Below are 17,666 nucleotides of genomic sequence, written 5' to 3'. Positions count from 1 at the left end.
AGTTATCATACTTGTGAATATTTCAACTGATTTATTCTTTTTTTTAATATAGCAGATCCAAGTTGTGGAGGAAATTACACGGACAGTGAAGGGGTTATCACATCCCCTTTCTGGCCTAACCCTTATATCAGCAACCGACAATGTATCTACATTATCAGACAACCAGAGGATGAAAAAATATACCTCAACTTCACCCATATGGAGCTGGAGAGTCACACTGATTGTTCATCGAATTATATTGAGGTGACTTCTCTCAATGGGTTGATATGAGAGGTTGATTGCATGTGTGTACAAAACCATGCTGCATCATTTCCGTCACAAGGGCCACTACAGTGTAGTTTTAACTATAGCAATTTTTTGGGTTCATAAGTCACCGGGGCTAAAAGAGCATGACTGTATATCTGGAATGAAGCAAAGGAAAGCGAACAAGAAAATCTGGCTAGGTTAACACTAATTCTTAATTGGCTATATATGATTAAGGTGGAGTTTGGACCTTTGCTAAATGCATGCCAAACACAAGAAAACAGAAACAATACCATAGCCACTATGCAGTGTTTTCTGGAATCATGGTGTTATTCAGAAAATCCTGTTCTGGCACAAAAGGGAAGCGCATGATATATGTATGTATGTATACATACAAACATATACATACATACACACACACACATACATATGTAAAACCAGGAGTTTATTGTTAGCATAATTGAAATCTTACAAGTCTAATTCAAGAATTGCTATCAATCTAAATCTAATTATAAAAAATAATAGTACAGTTAGAATGTTTATATGGAAAATATAATTAGAATAGTCATGTTGATACTAACTGGGATCCACTTGAGGTGATATTTATGTTTGCTTTCACACCTAGCTCTCTCTTCACTGGTCTGCAACTTCATGTTATATCTGGATTTGCTACCATAGGGTGCCTTTTTGGGTTTCTTTGGTTTGTTTTTTTGGTTGTTTTTTTTTCTTTTTTTCTCTGTTATTCCTATAGCCGGTTTTGTCCGGTTCCAGGTCTAAATTTCTTTAACTGATAGTAGGAGAGGTTTGGCATGGGCTCGCAGGGGCCATGGGGCTTCCTGGAGAGGCACAACAGGGCCTTCTGACCTGGCCAGTGAGCAGGACAGCCCCGGACATCAGGCGCCTTCCTGGGGATGGGGATGGACCAAGGCCACATGGGTATGCGGGCACGGGGGTGAGCCTGGCTTATCAGAGCCTGTGGCCAGGAAGGGCTATTGGAGCTGGAGACTTCCCTGCTGCAGTGTCGCTGAGGTGGGGACTCATGGCCCTGGGGGGTCAGCGTGAGTTCCTGGCTTTGGGCAGGGTGCAGGGGTCCTGGGAGAGGCAAGGCTGTGACAGTGAGTCCTGGTGGTGCCCCCGGGGCCTGGCAGGCTCTTTATGTTGGCGGCTTGTGACCCTTGTCCTGTCATCCTGTCCCTGTTCTCCTCTGGTTTGTGCCCTGACTCAAAGCTGTCAATGCCTGCTGTCGTACCTGTACTTCTCCATACTGTCATAATACCTCATCCTACATGGAATGGCTGCTGGGTGCTCCTGCTTGTATAAAGCTGTGGCTGTACCACACAGAGGTAAACAGAAGTAAAACTGTTAGTGAAGGTGCTGCAGCAACTGAAGCAGGTGGGAGAATCATAGAATCATATACTCAGCTAGGTTGGAAAAGGCCTTTAAGATCATCAAGTCCAACTGTTACCCCACAGCTGCTAAGTCCACCACTAAACCATGTCACTAGGGACCCCATCTACATGTTTTTTTTATTTCCAGGGATCATGATTCCACCACTTCCCTGGGCACCCTGTTCCAGTCCCTGATTACCCTTTCAGTGAAGAACGTTTTCCTAATATCCAATCTAAGCTTCCCCTGACACAGCTTGAGGCTGTCACCTCTCATCCTATCGTTTGTTACCTGGGAGAGGAGACCAGCCACCTCCCCTGTCCATCCTCCTTTCAGGTAGCTGTAGAGAGCGATAAGGTCCCCTCTGAGGCTTCCCTTCTCCACGCTAATCAGCCCCACTTCCCTCAGCCATTCCTCTCCAGACCTGTGCTCTAAAAGAAAACCCTGCAGCCCAGAGCAGAGCTGGGTCCCCCGCTGCTGGCTACGCAGTTAAGTGGCAGCACAGGTTTGGTTTTGTGTTTAATCTCTTCTTGATCAAGTCAGGAATAGGCTCCTGTGAGCTCCATGTACTTAATCTGTTTGTAAAAGATGTTACTGTACTGACATCGTTCCCTTCCCTCCTCCTCCAGTGCAGACACTTTGGTTGGAATGAAGTGTAATTAATTTCTGGAATGAGAGGGGAAGTGTGTTTAATGAAAACAGACAGCTTTTGTTTGTTTGGCCTAGTACTCCTCTTGCCTAATTGCTGGCAGAACAGCAGCTAAATTCACAGCAGCCAGAGAGACAAACCCATTTCTGTTGAATGCAATTGGTTTGTATTAGTTCAGCAAGGCATTTACCTCACTGTTTGCGGATCAGTCACAAGCCATTCAGTGTCCCTGTGTTTCTGTCCTTCACGTCTTCCTGCCCTCTCACTCAGTGGCTCAGCCCAGAGCAAAGAAACAGGACCGACATTTTCTGACAAGGACAGTCAGTGTCACTAAAGCACCGAGTTCTTTTATCAAGGCCTGATTTTCCACGTATGTGCATTTTGTAATGAGGTTCAGCTAGAGAGGTAGCTTTTTGGTGCTTCAGGTACTTTAAAGGTCACTCTTGGACAACTGTTTTGTCATTTTGAAAAGGCACAGATTTTTCCCGTCCCTGGTGATACAGGAAACCTGCAGAGTTTCCACAGGGACCAGACACAGCTCACAGGCACTTGTTTAGGGAGGGAGTTTACTCTCTTACTAAGGAAGGAACAGCCTGGGACCAGAGATCTGCAATAAGAAACTAGAGACAATAAAACTTATCTAAGAAAGACTGAGATGTGGTGCTGCAGAGGTAAGGTGTTAGCCAAGACAACTTCTTTTCCATGCCATTCTTCTAGCTGGCAATAGGAGACATTACTGACATACTTTAATGAACCTGTTACTTTTAACACTACTCACTGGGCTTTATAAACCAAAAATGTCAGGAGAATAAGATCAAGAAAAAAAATATAAACTCCTGTGAACCATAGTTCTGGAAAATTTCACTGCTGTCCAAAGACTTTCTAAATATTCCCAGTTGCTGTGCTGTAGATCAGAATAATTCTGTCACCTTATACTCAAATTCCAGGGAAATTAAATATATCTGTTAGTCGGAAAGCCATCTCACCAGCTTGAGATTGCCAAAGCTGGGCAAGCAGGCCTGCCACTGCCACCTGCTCACCAGAGGCTTCCCTGCCTTCTTTCAACTTATGGAGGAATACAGCTAAGGAATGAGGGGGCCCTGAAAACTGGATGTCCCTGTCTTTGCCAATGGTTTCACTGGAATGATTTTTTTTGGATAAATAGCACATAGGTGCATTTAAAAGCGGCTCCAGCTACATGAGCTACCACCACTTTTACAGCAGAAAAGAGCTGTTTTATTTTCAGGAGAATCTTTGGGAGAAAAAATGCATTTATTTGCTTGGGTAAATAGCAGAGGACCTGGCTTTTTTTGACTTCATCTTGTTGGCTGCCCACTTGGAATTAGATGGGCACCTCAGAGAGTGTTCCATGCTCCTTGGCTATACCAGTGCTTTGCCTGGTCCCTTGGATGCACCTATTCTTACAGGCTGTGGGTTCAGAGCCTGAAGTTCAGATATGCAAATGCCTCTTTCCCTTCTAGTACTCTTGATAATCAAGGTTTATAATCAACTTCTGCGAAAACACATAAGATACATGTCTCTTTCGATTAGCAAATTAATTGAGGTCAGTAGAGTGGCAGGGCAGAAGTTAAAAGCTGGAAGTGATTCCCTTCATTACCATTATTATGCATTGGACCCGTCAGATAAAGTAATAGAAAGATGTCAGTATACCTCTTTACTGCTTTGGGGACTCAGAGCTGCATCTCCTGTAAGTGAGCTGTCTGGCTGCATTGCTGTAAGGGTGTGACTGGACATGTACTTGTTCTGGAGAAGTGACACTGAAAAATCACTAGAAGCTTCATGGTGAAAGCAAGAAAATCACAAATCATACCCCCCCCCCCCCCTTTTTTTTTTCCTAGCAGGATTTAGTGCTGGCAAAATTTTCGTAGCTATCACTGGTGAGCACTCTGCCTGGCTCTTTCATGCTAAAGGTGTCACTTTTGGCAGCAGTGTTAAAGCTGTGGTTCACAGAGAAGACCTGTTTCATCTTTGTGTCCTGTGATAGTAACATGTGTGTCTTCTGTGCTGATCATCCAATCTTTCTTTTGAGCTCTTGTAAATCTTGTACTTGTGCCAATTACTATGATGGTTCTTTTTCTCTCTTACAGATAAGTAAATTAGTTGCTCCTTTTGCTTTTAGTATCCTTAGTGAGATTATAATTTTGTCTGGATATCAGATCCCAATGCTTTTCTGGTCTGATATTTTTCTTTTTTTATTTTCGATGACTAGGTTCGAGATGGTGACAATGAGATGTCTTCTCTTATTAGCAAATTCTGTCATAGTACACTCATGTCTCCAATCACTTCTACCAGCAACAGTCTTTGGATCAAGTTCAAGTCTGATGCTTCTGTGCAAAGGGCTAGCTTCAGGGCCGTTTATCGAGTTGGTAAGAGGAACTGGTGACTTGCACAATGAATTGATCTGTAATTAGGACATTTTCAGCTATTTCAGTGTTATGTTATCCATATAATGGGTTTAAGACAAAATTCAAAAGAAAGAAAATCAAAAAATAGGGTCAATTTATTTATTGATTGCCACTTTTGGAAATGCTAAAAGATGATGTCTGAAGTAGGTCTGTTGTAGGCACTCCTAGCATGCTTGCTGGGATGTGCACCCCTCATTGCTTCTATTAATGATAAATCACTTACTGCTAACATACCAAAGAGGATAGAGCTATAAATCTGACTAAATATTTTTACTTTATATCTTCCTATATTTCAGTTCTTAATCACCAACAAATCTATCTGTGTTTTTGAAAGGAGTCAAATCCATTAGTTACCATGGTATGGTCAGATTGATGGTATCTGTAGGTACATGTTTATGCTATACATATAGCAATATGCTATTTTAAATACATTTTAATACTAGTTTGATGATCGGTAGTAGATGCTGTGAGAAGATAGGTTTTTAGACGTGGTTTTCTTCTAATTTCATAGTGATATTTGTAGACATCATGTTATACATTCCTTGAAACCATTCTTCACAAGTACTTATTCTTAGTGTCTCTTGGCAGCCTGTGGAGGTTTCTTGTCTGGAGCAGGCACCATCCATTCACCTTACTACCCCAGGGTGTCCCCTCACCCAAAGACCTGTGAGTGGATCATCTCCCAGCCAGCTAGCAAAGTGGTGATTTTTAACTTTATTGACTTTGACATTCGGAATACAACCACCTGTGACTCGGACTACATTGAGGTAAAGAATAATACACATATACTATGAATAGTAGATAGATTCCTGTCTGTATATTCATTCTCATAGTCCTTTCCACCAAAGCTGAACTGCTTGACAGTTATAAAAGTTATAAAAGCCCTTCCAGGTTCATAATGGGATCCTAAACCTTTTCTTCATTCTCTGAAGATCGTATGACCACTTTCATAATCAGAGACAAGTATGAGGTGTTTTTAAATAGACAGACCTAGTTTTGGAGGTTTATGTGCTGCTTACTGTTGACGGTGTAGGATCTTGGCTTTTATTCATGTGACATGCTTAGTGTGGGAGAGTGCTTCTCTGGCAGTCATAAGGTAGCATTGTATGTGCGTATAGTAGAAACCATGCTGAGGAAAGTGTAGGGTTTGACTTACTAAGGGTCTCCTTCATATGGTTCTTACAAATTCATTTGTGCTTAAAACTTTAACATAATAGAAGTTTGTATGGGATGTTTCTAATGCATTGTTCTTCAGGTCAGAGATGGTAACAGCACAGATGCTCCTCTTTTGGAAAAATATTGTGGTACAGCTGTACCATCTACAGTGCAATCTACGCGGAACAATCTCTATATCAAATTTAGAGCTTCTTCTTTTTCCAGCCTTGGATTCAGAGCTGAGTACTGGCCATTAGATACAGGTAAGGATTTTTTTTTATTGTTTTTCTGTGTTGGGACTCACCAGATTTTCCTGTACACTGAAAACATCTGGCCATCAAGTTTTATGATGGTGTGATGGGAGATAAACTGTGAATCAATTACCGTGTAGTATGCATTGAGGGGAAAAACAAGACTATGAAATTTCTAGAAAGAGAATAAATTTTATAAGTGCCTAACTTTTTTATAAATGTGTCATTTAACCTGATATTTTAAATCCCTACAGTATGTGGAGAGATGCTTACTGAGCCGGAAGGAACTATTACAAGTCCTAGTCATCCAGATGTCTACCCACATGGTATTAACTGTACCTGGATTATCAACATTGAGCCCAGCTACCTTATCCGCCTGACTTTCACTTCATTTAACTTGGCGTTTGATTATGATTGCAAAAGTGAATATCTTGAAATATATGACAACATCACTGTGGAAATACTGGGAAGGTGAATATGTCTATTAGCCTACTGAGCTGAATTACTGTAGAGGGAGTGCTGTTCTGTACGTCTCGACATCCAAGGTCAAAGCAGCTTGCCTTCTTTGATCATGGAATGAGAAGCACATTTATTAAATATTATACTGAAACTAACTTGTGTCAAAAGGGCAGCTTTTTTAAGGACAGGTTTCAATATCTGGCATTGTCCAGTGCCATTAACATTTTGATTTATGGGAAATAAATTCATAAGCATTAATGTATATGTGCCCAAGGAAAGACGTGATGTGAAAAACTTGCAGAAGTGAATGATTATTAAAAGATTATGCACTTGGATCTCAGCAAAATCTAAACCAAAATCTGCATTTTATAGGAATTTGTTTTCACTTTCTCCTGATGTGTGATTTTCTCTTAGGAAAGAATCTTTTCTTTTCTTCCCCTTCTCCAGTTGGGGTATACACAGGGTTTTCTTGCCACTCTAGAATTCAAGAACATCTTTACTACTTGGGAGTGATATTCAGATGCAGCTACAGACTGTAAAGTAGTTGGCTGACATGGCAGTATTTTGGAAAATAAGAAGCAAACAACTCTCATAATGCAGAGTGTTTTGCACCCTTAGTCTTCGGCCAGCCACTCTGACTCCTACAAAAGAAGAGAATGTGTTGTAGGTACAGCATAGAATAATTTCAATATGAGTTTGGCAACTTGATGAACTGTTTCTTCTCTGATTTTGCCCTAAGTTAGACTTGTACCCTTCCTTGTACATGTGCTATCTAGTCCCATGATACAGGGTATATGTCTGGGATCTGTGCCATACAAAGGAGAAATTTGTGTATGTGTAGCTGTTCTAACTTCCCAGGAAAGCTGAGTCCCCTTCCAATAATACAGACGTTTCATAAAGTACTGCTATTCTATCTGGGGCATATTTTTGCTGCAGGTACTGTGGAAGATCAATTCCACCATCGCTCACTAGTGGTGGCAACATCATGACGTTGTACTTCGTGACCGATCACAGTACTGCATCTGAGGTTTTTTCAGCTAATTATATCTCCCTGGATGCATCAAAAGGTAATATCTCAGTCTGTTTGTTATGCAAATTCAATGCTTTCATCTGTCACTGTAAATAGCCACTATGTGAAGCAGGAACATTATTTTCTGTGTTAACAGAAGACTGCTTGATGCCTCTTCTACCCTTTCTTATTTATCCTGCTTTATTCACAAGCTTTTTCCTCCCTAGAAAAGCAGAAAGCAATTTCTATAAGCAAAACTGCTGTTTTCTTTAAAAAGCCAGTAAGAGCTGACATGGCAGAACTACATTAATTTAGGCAAAATATTTTCTGAATTTGCTTTGTCCATTCTGAGCTGAGTATGCGTGGTCTAGGAAGCTTTGCTACTGTGGACAACTCACTTGCATGGGAGACTTTCAGGTGCCATAAAATTGATTTAGTCGCTAATAAGATTTGATATTGATGATGGGCAGAAAAGGTCATATAGGATGAAATTTGATAAAGCAGAAAAATTACCTGAAAGCACAAGCTGTCTTTCTTTTCATTACAACAGAATGCAATGTTTTTATCTCCACTAGAGTTCAAGGCTCTTGTTATGCCTTAAATCTGTTCTGAGTATTGACTTTTAAGGGGGAAAAGACTACTGAAGAGAAAAGAGCTGTTCATTTCCTTAGTTCTCTGCACTTGAAAAAGCAATCTCTTGGTAAAAGACTGTAACTACCAGTTTCGTGGACCCAATAGCCATGGCTCTGCTATTGCTCCACTCATTGCTGCATGCAGATCTGTAGTAGAAGAGGGACAGGTTCTACTAGCAGAATTAAACTGCAGAAGACGCAGAGTAAGACAATGTAAAAAAAGTAGCTGGGTTACTTGTGTATCCATCATTAATCAGTTTCTAGGTGGTTTGTGTGTATGAGTGCAGACTATGAGCAATTTATTAGATGAATACCTGATATTCGTCGTACTTATCTGCGCAGCCATAAAGTACCAACAGCTGCTCCTTGTTTGCCCTTAGTTTCTTCAATAATTTTTCCTACTTTCTGAGTTTCTCCAACCTGTTTAAAACCAGAAAAATTTCCAATTTCTGCCTTGTGAAATATAACAGCTTTCTTGGTGACACCTTGGAAAATTTGGCTATTATTTAATCTCTCAAGCATGTGTGTATGTGAGACTAGTACAGATTTTGCTACTATGTGTTTATTCACTATCAGATATCTTACAAATCCAAGTAACCAATTTTCTCAGCTGCATTCATTCATTGAGTTGTCTGGCATGAAAACCAAAAAGCCAGTAAAATCAGTTAAGATTTAATGAGAACTGTTCCAAGGAGGGAACTTCTGTTTGTTAGAAAGTAATAGACCAAACCCCAAGTTCTACTTTTAAAAAATCTTTCCAAGAAAGACTCTGTAGTTTAAAACCTGAATTCTTACTAGTGGGAAATTGTGGAATTGACAGCCTTATAAAATTTTTTATGATCTTGTTTTTGCAGCTGCAAACTAACTTCTGCAAATATGAGATATTTTTCCTTTTACCTCAGATTAATATTTCATAGGTAGATTTGGTTCCTTCCTAACTGTTCTTGTAGCAGCTCTTCTCACAACTCATCAAGATCAAAATATTCTTTACTCAACATTAATCTCTATTTCTGTCTCTGTGTAACCTCATCTGTTTCTCTGGTTGTTAGTTACCTTAGTGCTGTCCAGCTTTGCTGCTCTGTCTCCTCTCTTCCATATCCCCCTTCTTTACCACCACCGTGGTGACCGGATTTTCTCATCTTTCATCCAAAACAATGCTGTATGCATCATGCAAGGTTCTAGCTGCACCAACACTGTCCCTGGAATTTTTTCAAACCATGCCTTAAAAATGCAAGTCTTTTCTCTTTAATGTTGTCTACAACTAGAAACTGTATAAAATGTTTATCTGAAATTAGAACAATATAACATCTTTATCCAAACTCTAAACAATATGCATGATTTTGTTTTCCCATAATTAACATATATATATATCTACTACTCTTCAGTTAAACAGTTCTAACTCTCAATTACTCTCATTTGGACCTAGAACTATGATCTGTAGAATAAATGCTTTTTCATTTCAGCCACGTAGTTTGTGTAAGTATGGCGAAGAAGCAGGTAACTACTGAAACTGAGAGTAATAAACTTATGGAGAGGTTGAAACTGTGATCTATTTTCTTTACAGAGATTTGTTTCTTTTGGTCTCAGCACAAGCATAGCAGTATTATGAAGTTGCCATAAATACTGGACTGCTAACATTTGTTTGTTTTCAATTAAGAATAAAGTGTTTTGAAGCTTCTATGGCCTGAGAGAAGGCAGGCAGATGTGTGTATTTGGACTTTGCTGTGAGAAGCAACTCCCCACTTCCCTGAAATTGTATCAAGTTTAGTTTTCCCACTGAGAGATGTTTAGGCCTGATATTCATCTTATGTATATCCAGTTGCATTAAGGTAGCAATTTGCTGAACATAATCATAGCTGAGACTTTTACCAAAGCTATACAGAGTTTGTTTGTTTTTTTCTTTACATCTGTTGCCTATTTTCACTTTTCTGCTAAGGAAAATATGGTACTAATAATGTTTCTTGTGCAGTAAGACTCTTTCATATTTTTGAGCTATGATTTCTTAGGCAGCTAGAGCGTAACCAATATCAGAACTGGTCAAAGCTGTTCTGGTTCATATTAGACATTTCAATAGGTTTTGCCTAGGGTTGTTTTACAGAGAATGAACTATTGACAAAGTTGACAAGATTATTTAAGAAAATAAAAAAAAAAAAAGGGTTAAAAAAGGATAAGTAGGAGTGAAAAAATATTTTAATGTAAAACAAAGCTATTTTTTTTCTCCCTGCATCTTAGCAAACACTGCTTTTGTTAGCATAGTTTATCTGTGATACATTAATTAGTTGAAAACTAGCCTGAAAATAATGGCAAAGCTCTGTTTTCCGCCAAAAAATCTGAATGCCTCAAGATGCAGTCATGGCCATGATCCATAAAGTGCAGACAATAGTTTTAACACTCTGCCAAGCAGTAGTCATGCATAGCTTATATAGCAGCGAGACAAATGGAATCCTTCAGTAAACATGACCATGTGATACAGAGCTGTTTAAGTGTATATTGCCCACTGAAACTATGCCTCAAATGCTTAGTTCTTGTCTGTCTGTCTTTTAAAGGATGAAGTCACATGGAAAGGAAGGTAATATTCTGAGTTATTTCCTAGAGTCCAGCTCTCAAATACCCGGTAGATGAATACCACAACAGCCACCTAAGTGTTAAGATAGATTTTAGGGTTTTCCTTCGCCCATCTTGGCTGACCACACCACAAGCAATCCATGTAGAGTTACTGAAAAATCTTTGAAAGGGCTCAGGGTCTTGAAAGATCCAGGCCACAATTTTCCAATAATAATAGCACTAGAGTCAGTGTATGTGTTTTATTGTCCTCAGCTTCTTCCCCTTAACAAGTAAGTGGGAATTTATTTGTTTTGCTTTGAATTAAGGTTTTGGATGGAATATTTTTTTCTTTTTCTTTTTTTTCATTTGTTCGTTTCATTAAAGAGGCTTCATTTCATCCTTTCTCCTGAGAAAATTCAACCTTAGCAAGGTTTTTAACAGACTGCCTTATTGATAGAGTTTTTATTCCTGGTCTTTCTTTGGCTTTGGTGAAAGATTAGATTTTTCCTCCTTTTCATGGTGAGTTGTGATTCCTGTTATTTCTCAAAAGGGGTGACTTGGTTTTAAATAGCTTAATTGTGTGGTGTATGTTAGCTGACAGTGACTGACTAGAAAAGTCAGACTTTGAGAAGGATGAGGAAAGACAGGAAAATATTTGTGAACCCATGACCTTAAAAGTGCACCTGAAAGCAATGTATAGATTTGTTAACTTATTGATACTGAGTGCAAGTTGAGATCACAGTTGCCATCTTGTTGAAAGAACCCAGCAAGGATGCTGTCTCGTTTTTCTCTTCATCTGAATGGGCAATGACAAGAATGGAAAGTAATGTCTGATAAATATGTGTGTGCAGAGATACAGGGCATAGTTGAATGGGGCTGAGCTAAGACAGAAGAAAATGTGGAAGTCCTGCATGCATTTTGGGCATCTACTCAGCTCGTCCCAAGTCTCAGGAAAAAAGCTCAATCACCTGGCCATTGACCACTTGTTAGGCCACTGTAACTTGATTATGTTTGACTAGGGTATTAGTCTGCTTATTTATGCCTGTCTGTGTGTACATGACTCTATAGTATGGGTGTTCATGTGTAAAATAGCAGAAGAGGGTCAGATAAGCTTTTTGAACAGCTGTACCCAGTGTTTCTAAGGAGTTTGGATCTGAAATGCTACAAAGGACCTTTGTGTGCTTTCTTGGTAAAAATTAAGCCTGTTAGTATCTGCCAGCAGCAGTAACAGAAGGCCCTGAAGTGCAGACGTGCTTTTCCATTGCCTGTGGAGAGGCATATATATCATGTGCTAGCTTCTTCCTTTTTCTTTCTAAAGGTGCATAGTATTACATGAAGAGCTAATTGTTAGGGATCCCAGTTTTCCTTTGGCAGAGTGAGATTGAAAGAAGACTCCCACTTTACATACTAAACTGTAGTTTTATTTTGGATGAATTAGATTTGTGGCAGCTTATGGGAAAAACCATGGATATAGTTTTCTGCAGTATGCATGATTGCACAAGTGAGTGGTACAAAACCTGGCATTTTTCTCTGCTGTTGGCTATTACAGTGGGTTACTGCCATTTATGGCATTTTTTTCAGAAGAGCACACACAGTCAGTATCAAAACCAAGAAGCAGACTGGATAGCTTTCAAAACCTCACACACTGGCAAAGCAAGATGTGTGATTGTCCTCGACAGTTGCCACCACTTTCTGCTTTTCATGAGCTGTGGTAAATGTCTTCAAACTAAACTGAATTAATTTGTTTTCCAAGCATATAATAACCACAGTATGGCATTAGACTGCATTCTGAACTTTGGCAAATGAGTCAAAGTACCTTTTGCTGCTAACTTTGCTAACAGTTTTCACTGGAAGAACTGTTACTGCCCAAACACACTCGCAAATGCTGTGTTAGTGAGGTGAGTGAAAAAGGGGAGTGTCAGCTTTCCTACTGGGAGTAGAGCATAATAGATGAATCCAGTTACCAGAAGAGAGTTGGCTGTCAAAAACCATGGGTTCATTTATGCTTTTCCTAATCCTCATAGCAGTGTATGCTCTGTCTACACTTGGATTTATTTCACTGTAGTCAGAAGTCTGACATTTCTCAGTCAGTCATTGTTCTACCGTCTGTATTTATCCCTTAGCTCATAAAGAAAATTCTTATGTGAAGCGCAGAGCAATATGCAGCATCCAGTTTAAAAAAACACACGTGGGATACGAGTTTCTGTATGGATTGTTCCCAAGGAAGCAAACTGGTGAGGGAGGGATCCTGGACAATTTTGTGGAAATTGTTCTTAAAGGTGTTGATAAAAATACCGTGGCTTCTACGTTACCCATTTTACCCTAAAGACCCTTATCTAGTACATCAACGGTAACATTCTCCAGGCTGAAAGCTAATATTCATGGTCTCAGCCTCTGAGTGGATAAGGAACAGCAGTATTGCAATAGCTCTAACCACTGTGTGTGCATGAGTCAGGCACTTACCTTTCCAAAATCAGGAAGAAATAATTAGTTAAAAACAAGTAATCTAATAAACACGTTTTCATTTTAATTTTGTATTTGTGTAGTGAGCTGTTGGGAAAAAACTTGGGTCAGATTTCTAACCCTGCAGGCAGGTTACTCAAGAAATCATATGACTTAAGGATCTGGGGTTTGGTGATGAGCCCTACATGTCATGAAACACCACAGGAGCTGGCAGCACAACAAGGGACTTATAAGGATTTCTAAAGCATCACAAGGTTTTTAAGACGACCAGGACTACCCTAATTGTTATATGCATACATTAGAGTGCATTTGTGACGGAACACATAAATGATTTTTATCATCCTAGATCGAGGATTTAATAGATCATAATTTTAGGTAAACTAGGGCATGAAACCTTTTTGACTTGTCTATACCGAAGTACAACCCAATGGCAGAAAATTATTGACCTGTTTCTGTGTCATGATTCTTTCTTCTCCTTGTGAGGAATTAGGAGCTTGAGTCTGGTAGCTAGCTTTGGGGCTATTTATCTCACAGAAAACATTTTCAACAGAGGCCTTTCAGATGACCAAGAACACAGAAATATACCATTGCAAAGACACCTATAAGAGCCAAAGCATTTTAGTAGTTAAAATGAATGGAGAATAGGCATGGAAATGACCAACCCTAGACATGGAGGGCCTGAACTGTAACTTCATTCTCTCCCCCAAGTTATTACTCTTATTGAAGTGTTAAGCACAAGTATTACTAAACTGCAGCTGTGCTGTGTGAGAAAGATTTCAGAGATCTGTGCCAACCATCTTAAAATGAGTATAATCATATTTTTCTTGCTTTTTCAGTTGTGTTTGATAATTAGTCCAATCCTGCTTATTTGATAGATAGTATTTAAGAAATCTACTTTCACTTCTTATATTTACAACCTGTAGAACCTGAAGCAGGGGAACAGAAGATCAGAATGAGTCTCTAGGGCCATCAGATCCAGCACACAATTTTGTGTGTATATTTTTGTGTTGGTCAAGACACCCCTTTTTCTCTGCTTACCTGGGTTTTAGGTCAAAGCCAATTTAGGCAGCTGGGACTACTCTTACATTGCCTATTTAGACACAGTGTTCTGGTAAAAGCTCAACAACTGAAATATAAGAGATCCATGTAAACAGCTGTATTCTGGTTTTAGTTTATAGTGATGACATTCAGCAGTAAGATGTGTCCAGGAAGAATTATAATGCACAGGAGCACAGGATGTTTGCTCTTCTGTCGGTTGGAAATAGAAATTTCCTGTTAATCTAAGATACATGTTACATTAATCTGTACTTCTTTTCTTTTCTTTTCAAAGTGTGCTCACACAACTACAGTACTGAAACTGGTGTGCTAACATCTCCAAACTATCCCAATAACTACCCTATCCAGACAGAGTGTATATACACCATCACCGTGGAAATAAACAGACAGATTGTTCTGAACTTCACCGACTTCACCTTGGAAGGGAATAAGCGCTGTACACAAGATTATGTAGAAATCAGGCAAGCCTAATTATTTCTTTTGTCCTTATTATCAGTAACCTTGGAAGTTGTCCAAATCCACTTAGGAATGCTCAGAAGCTAATTTTTAAGTATAGACCTGTGCTGTCAGTGTGGCAAAAGAACAGGGAACCTTCAAGGCTACCTTTTCCTCCTCTCATTCTGTTCCTCTGTTGGCTTTTCCACTGCTTAAATTCCAGTTCTCAGAGCAAGCAGAATATGTGTACTGTGTTCCCATGTACTGCATCTGGTTGGTTTCCTTAGTGGAGAAATAAAGTTTTATTGCCTGTTTTGTGACATATTCTCCATGATATTTGAAAAGTCATGGCAGGCAGGTGAAATCCCTGGTGACTGGAGAAGTGGAAACATTGCATCCATTTTTAAAAAAGGTAGAAAGGAGGACCCTGGAAACTACTGACTTGTCAGGTCACCTCTGTGCCTGGGAAGATCAGGGAACAGATCTTGGCAGTGTTTGCGCACCCATTTTCGTCCTCATAAGCCAGCTCTCTAAAGGAACCATGTCTGCAGAATGCCAGTGTGTTTTTTCACTCTGTGCATGCCATGAGTTTCCACAGCCTTGTAAAGCACCACAATAAAACTTATTCTGAATATTATACCAGATATTCTATACGGGTTATTCTTTGGTAAACAGTGTTTTATTTTTTAGAAGCAAACAAAAAGCTGCTTGCAGAACTTGCAGTATTGAGATTCTGGATTCCTGCTGAATTCCTCTTGAATTAGAGTAGATTGTTTTCAGCTGTACATGCAAACTGGAGAAAGTTATGAAAAACTGAAAAGCTTTTTCAGTATTTTCTAAGTAAAGTGTTTTTTAATTTTAAAATAATAATCTGAGATTAAACTTAATCTAACTTTATTCTAACAGTTAATACCTTAATTATAACAGGCTTGGGGTTCTTCTATCTTTTTCACCTCAAGAACTGAAAACATTCATTTATTGCATTAATCTAGTGCTGTTTGCAGCGTGAAGAGCACAGCAGCATTAAACAGGTTTTTAAGACATGGCCAGAACATTGCTACGTGCAACCTTGCACATGGCTTCTACCCTAACTGGGTTTTCAGAATGTCTCATCAAATCTGGTCCTGTTGAATGGAGCAGCTAGATAAGTCTTAGGCGAAGTGCCACTCTGGTTTCTTGTCCTGAGGTGTCCTCTGATAAATTGCATTCAGTTAACTATGAAAACTGTTCATCTGACCGGAGCTGCAGAGGCCGAGATGCAAGCTGGGGAGGTTCTGGCACAGATCTTCAACTGCCAGTAACCTGAGACACCTTCAAGCAGTTTAAGCAGGAAGGATGACACGAAATCAGAGTGGCAAGGTCTAAATAGAAATTTCTCTCAAAACCAGGTATAAACTTGCAAAAAAGTAATTGCAAGTATTTCTGTCCACTTAAAAAGCATTATATCAAGATCACTCTCATATACACATATAAATGTATTTATTATTGTCCTATGTCTGTATGGTATTTATAATATGAAAGTGCTTAAAGATAAGCTTCAAAAAGTTCTTTACTGTGAGGGTTGTGAGGCACTGGCACAGGCTGCCCAAAGAAGCTGTGGCTGCCCCATCCCTGGCAGTGTTCAAGGCCAGGTTGAATGGGGCTTTGAGCAACCTGGTCTAGTGGAAGGTGTCCCTGCCCATGGCAAGGGATTGAACTGGATGAGCTTTAAGGTCTCTTCCAACCGTAAGCATTCTATGATCTTGTCAAAGCAACTGATAATCAGGTTGTCATCATCTTTTTTAATCCCATGAGACATGTAGCAAACCAAACATCCTCATTATGGTACTAGGGAATATTACTTCATTTAAAAATTGGAAATGAGTGTTTGTAGAAACAATTTTGAAGGCTAAGAAAGTATTTAAAACATGCATCATATCAGTTCTGAGAAAGGGGTTCCTATTTGTGTGGTGGCAAATAAGCATTTTTTTAATATGTCAGGTCATCTGATTTCATGACAGACTAAACAGTGAGAAGTGAGCAAAGTCTTATTTATTCAAATTAGAAGATTAACTTTGGTTACACTAATGACTGTTACCTCATAGAATATGGAGGAAGTCCTGCCTCTGCAGCATCAAGTCTACTTGAGACACTTCCTGAGTCTGTCATTATATTGACAGACTCTGGACAGGCTGCTGAGATGAGAAGGTGGACGTATCCAGCAAGTAGGTGCTTGCAGTGGGACTTCTTACTGTGAGTAGCAGGGCTCATCCAGTATTTGGTACCTGTATTTTTGTGGAAGATGAAGAGCAATGATTGGTCTTTCCCGGGCCTGAAAGAATCCAAAGATTTTTGATTTGTTAACATTTCTCATGGTTTCCCTCTTTGAAAGTTATTTCTTCTCTACCATTCTAGAGATGGAGGCTATGAAACTTCTCCTTCTCTTGGAAGATACTGTAGCACAGACCTGCCTCCTCTTATAATCTCTCATAGTAACAAGCTGTGGATAAAGTTTGTAAGTGACAGATTTGGCACAAGAAGGGGATTTTCAGCAGAGTGGGACGGTACATCATCAGGTAAAAAGACCACATCAAATATAAAATCATTTTACACATCTCATTTTTGATCCCACATATGTATTTAATTTCTCACGTTTCCCCCCACATCTTTTCTGCTTCCCATCTTCTAAAATCTATCTGCTAATTGCATAGCAAAGTATAGTCATGTTAAGATCAAGGATACAACTTTCTTGATCCTTAGGCTTTCTTTTTCTCCACAGGGAAAGATACACTATTCCCTAGATATAGTGTAGGATCAATGTTCTTGTATGTTTAAGAGAGCAGTAACCAAGAATTTATTGGAGAGGTTTCTATTTGAAGATAAACTACGTATCAGGAGCACTCTTCAAATTAGATAGTTAATATTTCTAGGTGCTATGGGCTGTCTTCTGCTCAAAACACCATTGGCTAGATGCACCTT

At 39.4% G+C, this 17,666-nt stretch overlaps 1 protein-coding gene across 2 annotated transcripts in view; it reads left to right on the top strand.

The window, feature by feature from the left end:
* CUBN (cubilin) overlaps window positions 1–17,666 on the top strand; it is a 142,036-nt gene that overhangs the window by 21,429 nt on the left and 102,941 nt on the right. Inside the window, exons 17-24 of one of the 2 annotated variants that reach the window (XM_057432738.1) lie at window positions 56–243; window positions 4,509–4,665; window positions 5,293–5,471; window positions 5,960–6,122; window positions 6,365–6,581; window positions 7,506–7,636; window positions 14,548–14,734; window positions 17,103–17,263. In XM_057432738.1, the coding sequence (XP_057288721.1) occupies window positions 56–243; window positions 4,509–4,665; window positions 5,293–5,471; window positions 5,960–6,122; window positions 6,365–6,581; window positions 7,506–7,636; window positions 14,548–14,734; window positions 17,103–17,263 (1,383 nt within the window). Of the gene's footprint in view, window positions 1–52; window positions 244–4,508; window positions 4,666–5,292; window positions 5,472–5,959; window positions 6,123–6,364; window positions 6,582–7,505; window positions 7,637–14,547; window positions 14,735–17,102; window positions 17,264–17,666 lie in introns of both variants that reach the window. The other variant, XM_057432737.1, reaches the window with a different exon arrangement.

This window comes from Pezoporus wallicus, unplaced genomic scaffold, assembly GCF_028554395.1.
Source record: "Pezoporus wallicus isolate ANWC-B61680 ecotype Strahan unplaced genomic scaffold, APGP_CSIRO_Pwel_v1 scaffold_2584, whole genome shotgun sequence".
NCBI lineage: Eukaryota > Metazoa > Chordata > Aves > Psittaciformes > Psittacidae > Pezoporus > Pezoporus wallicus.
The sequence above is the reverse complement of the archived record's forward strand: the minus strand, read 5'-3'. Positions and strand labels throughout refer to the sequence as shown.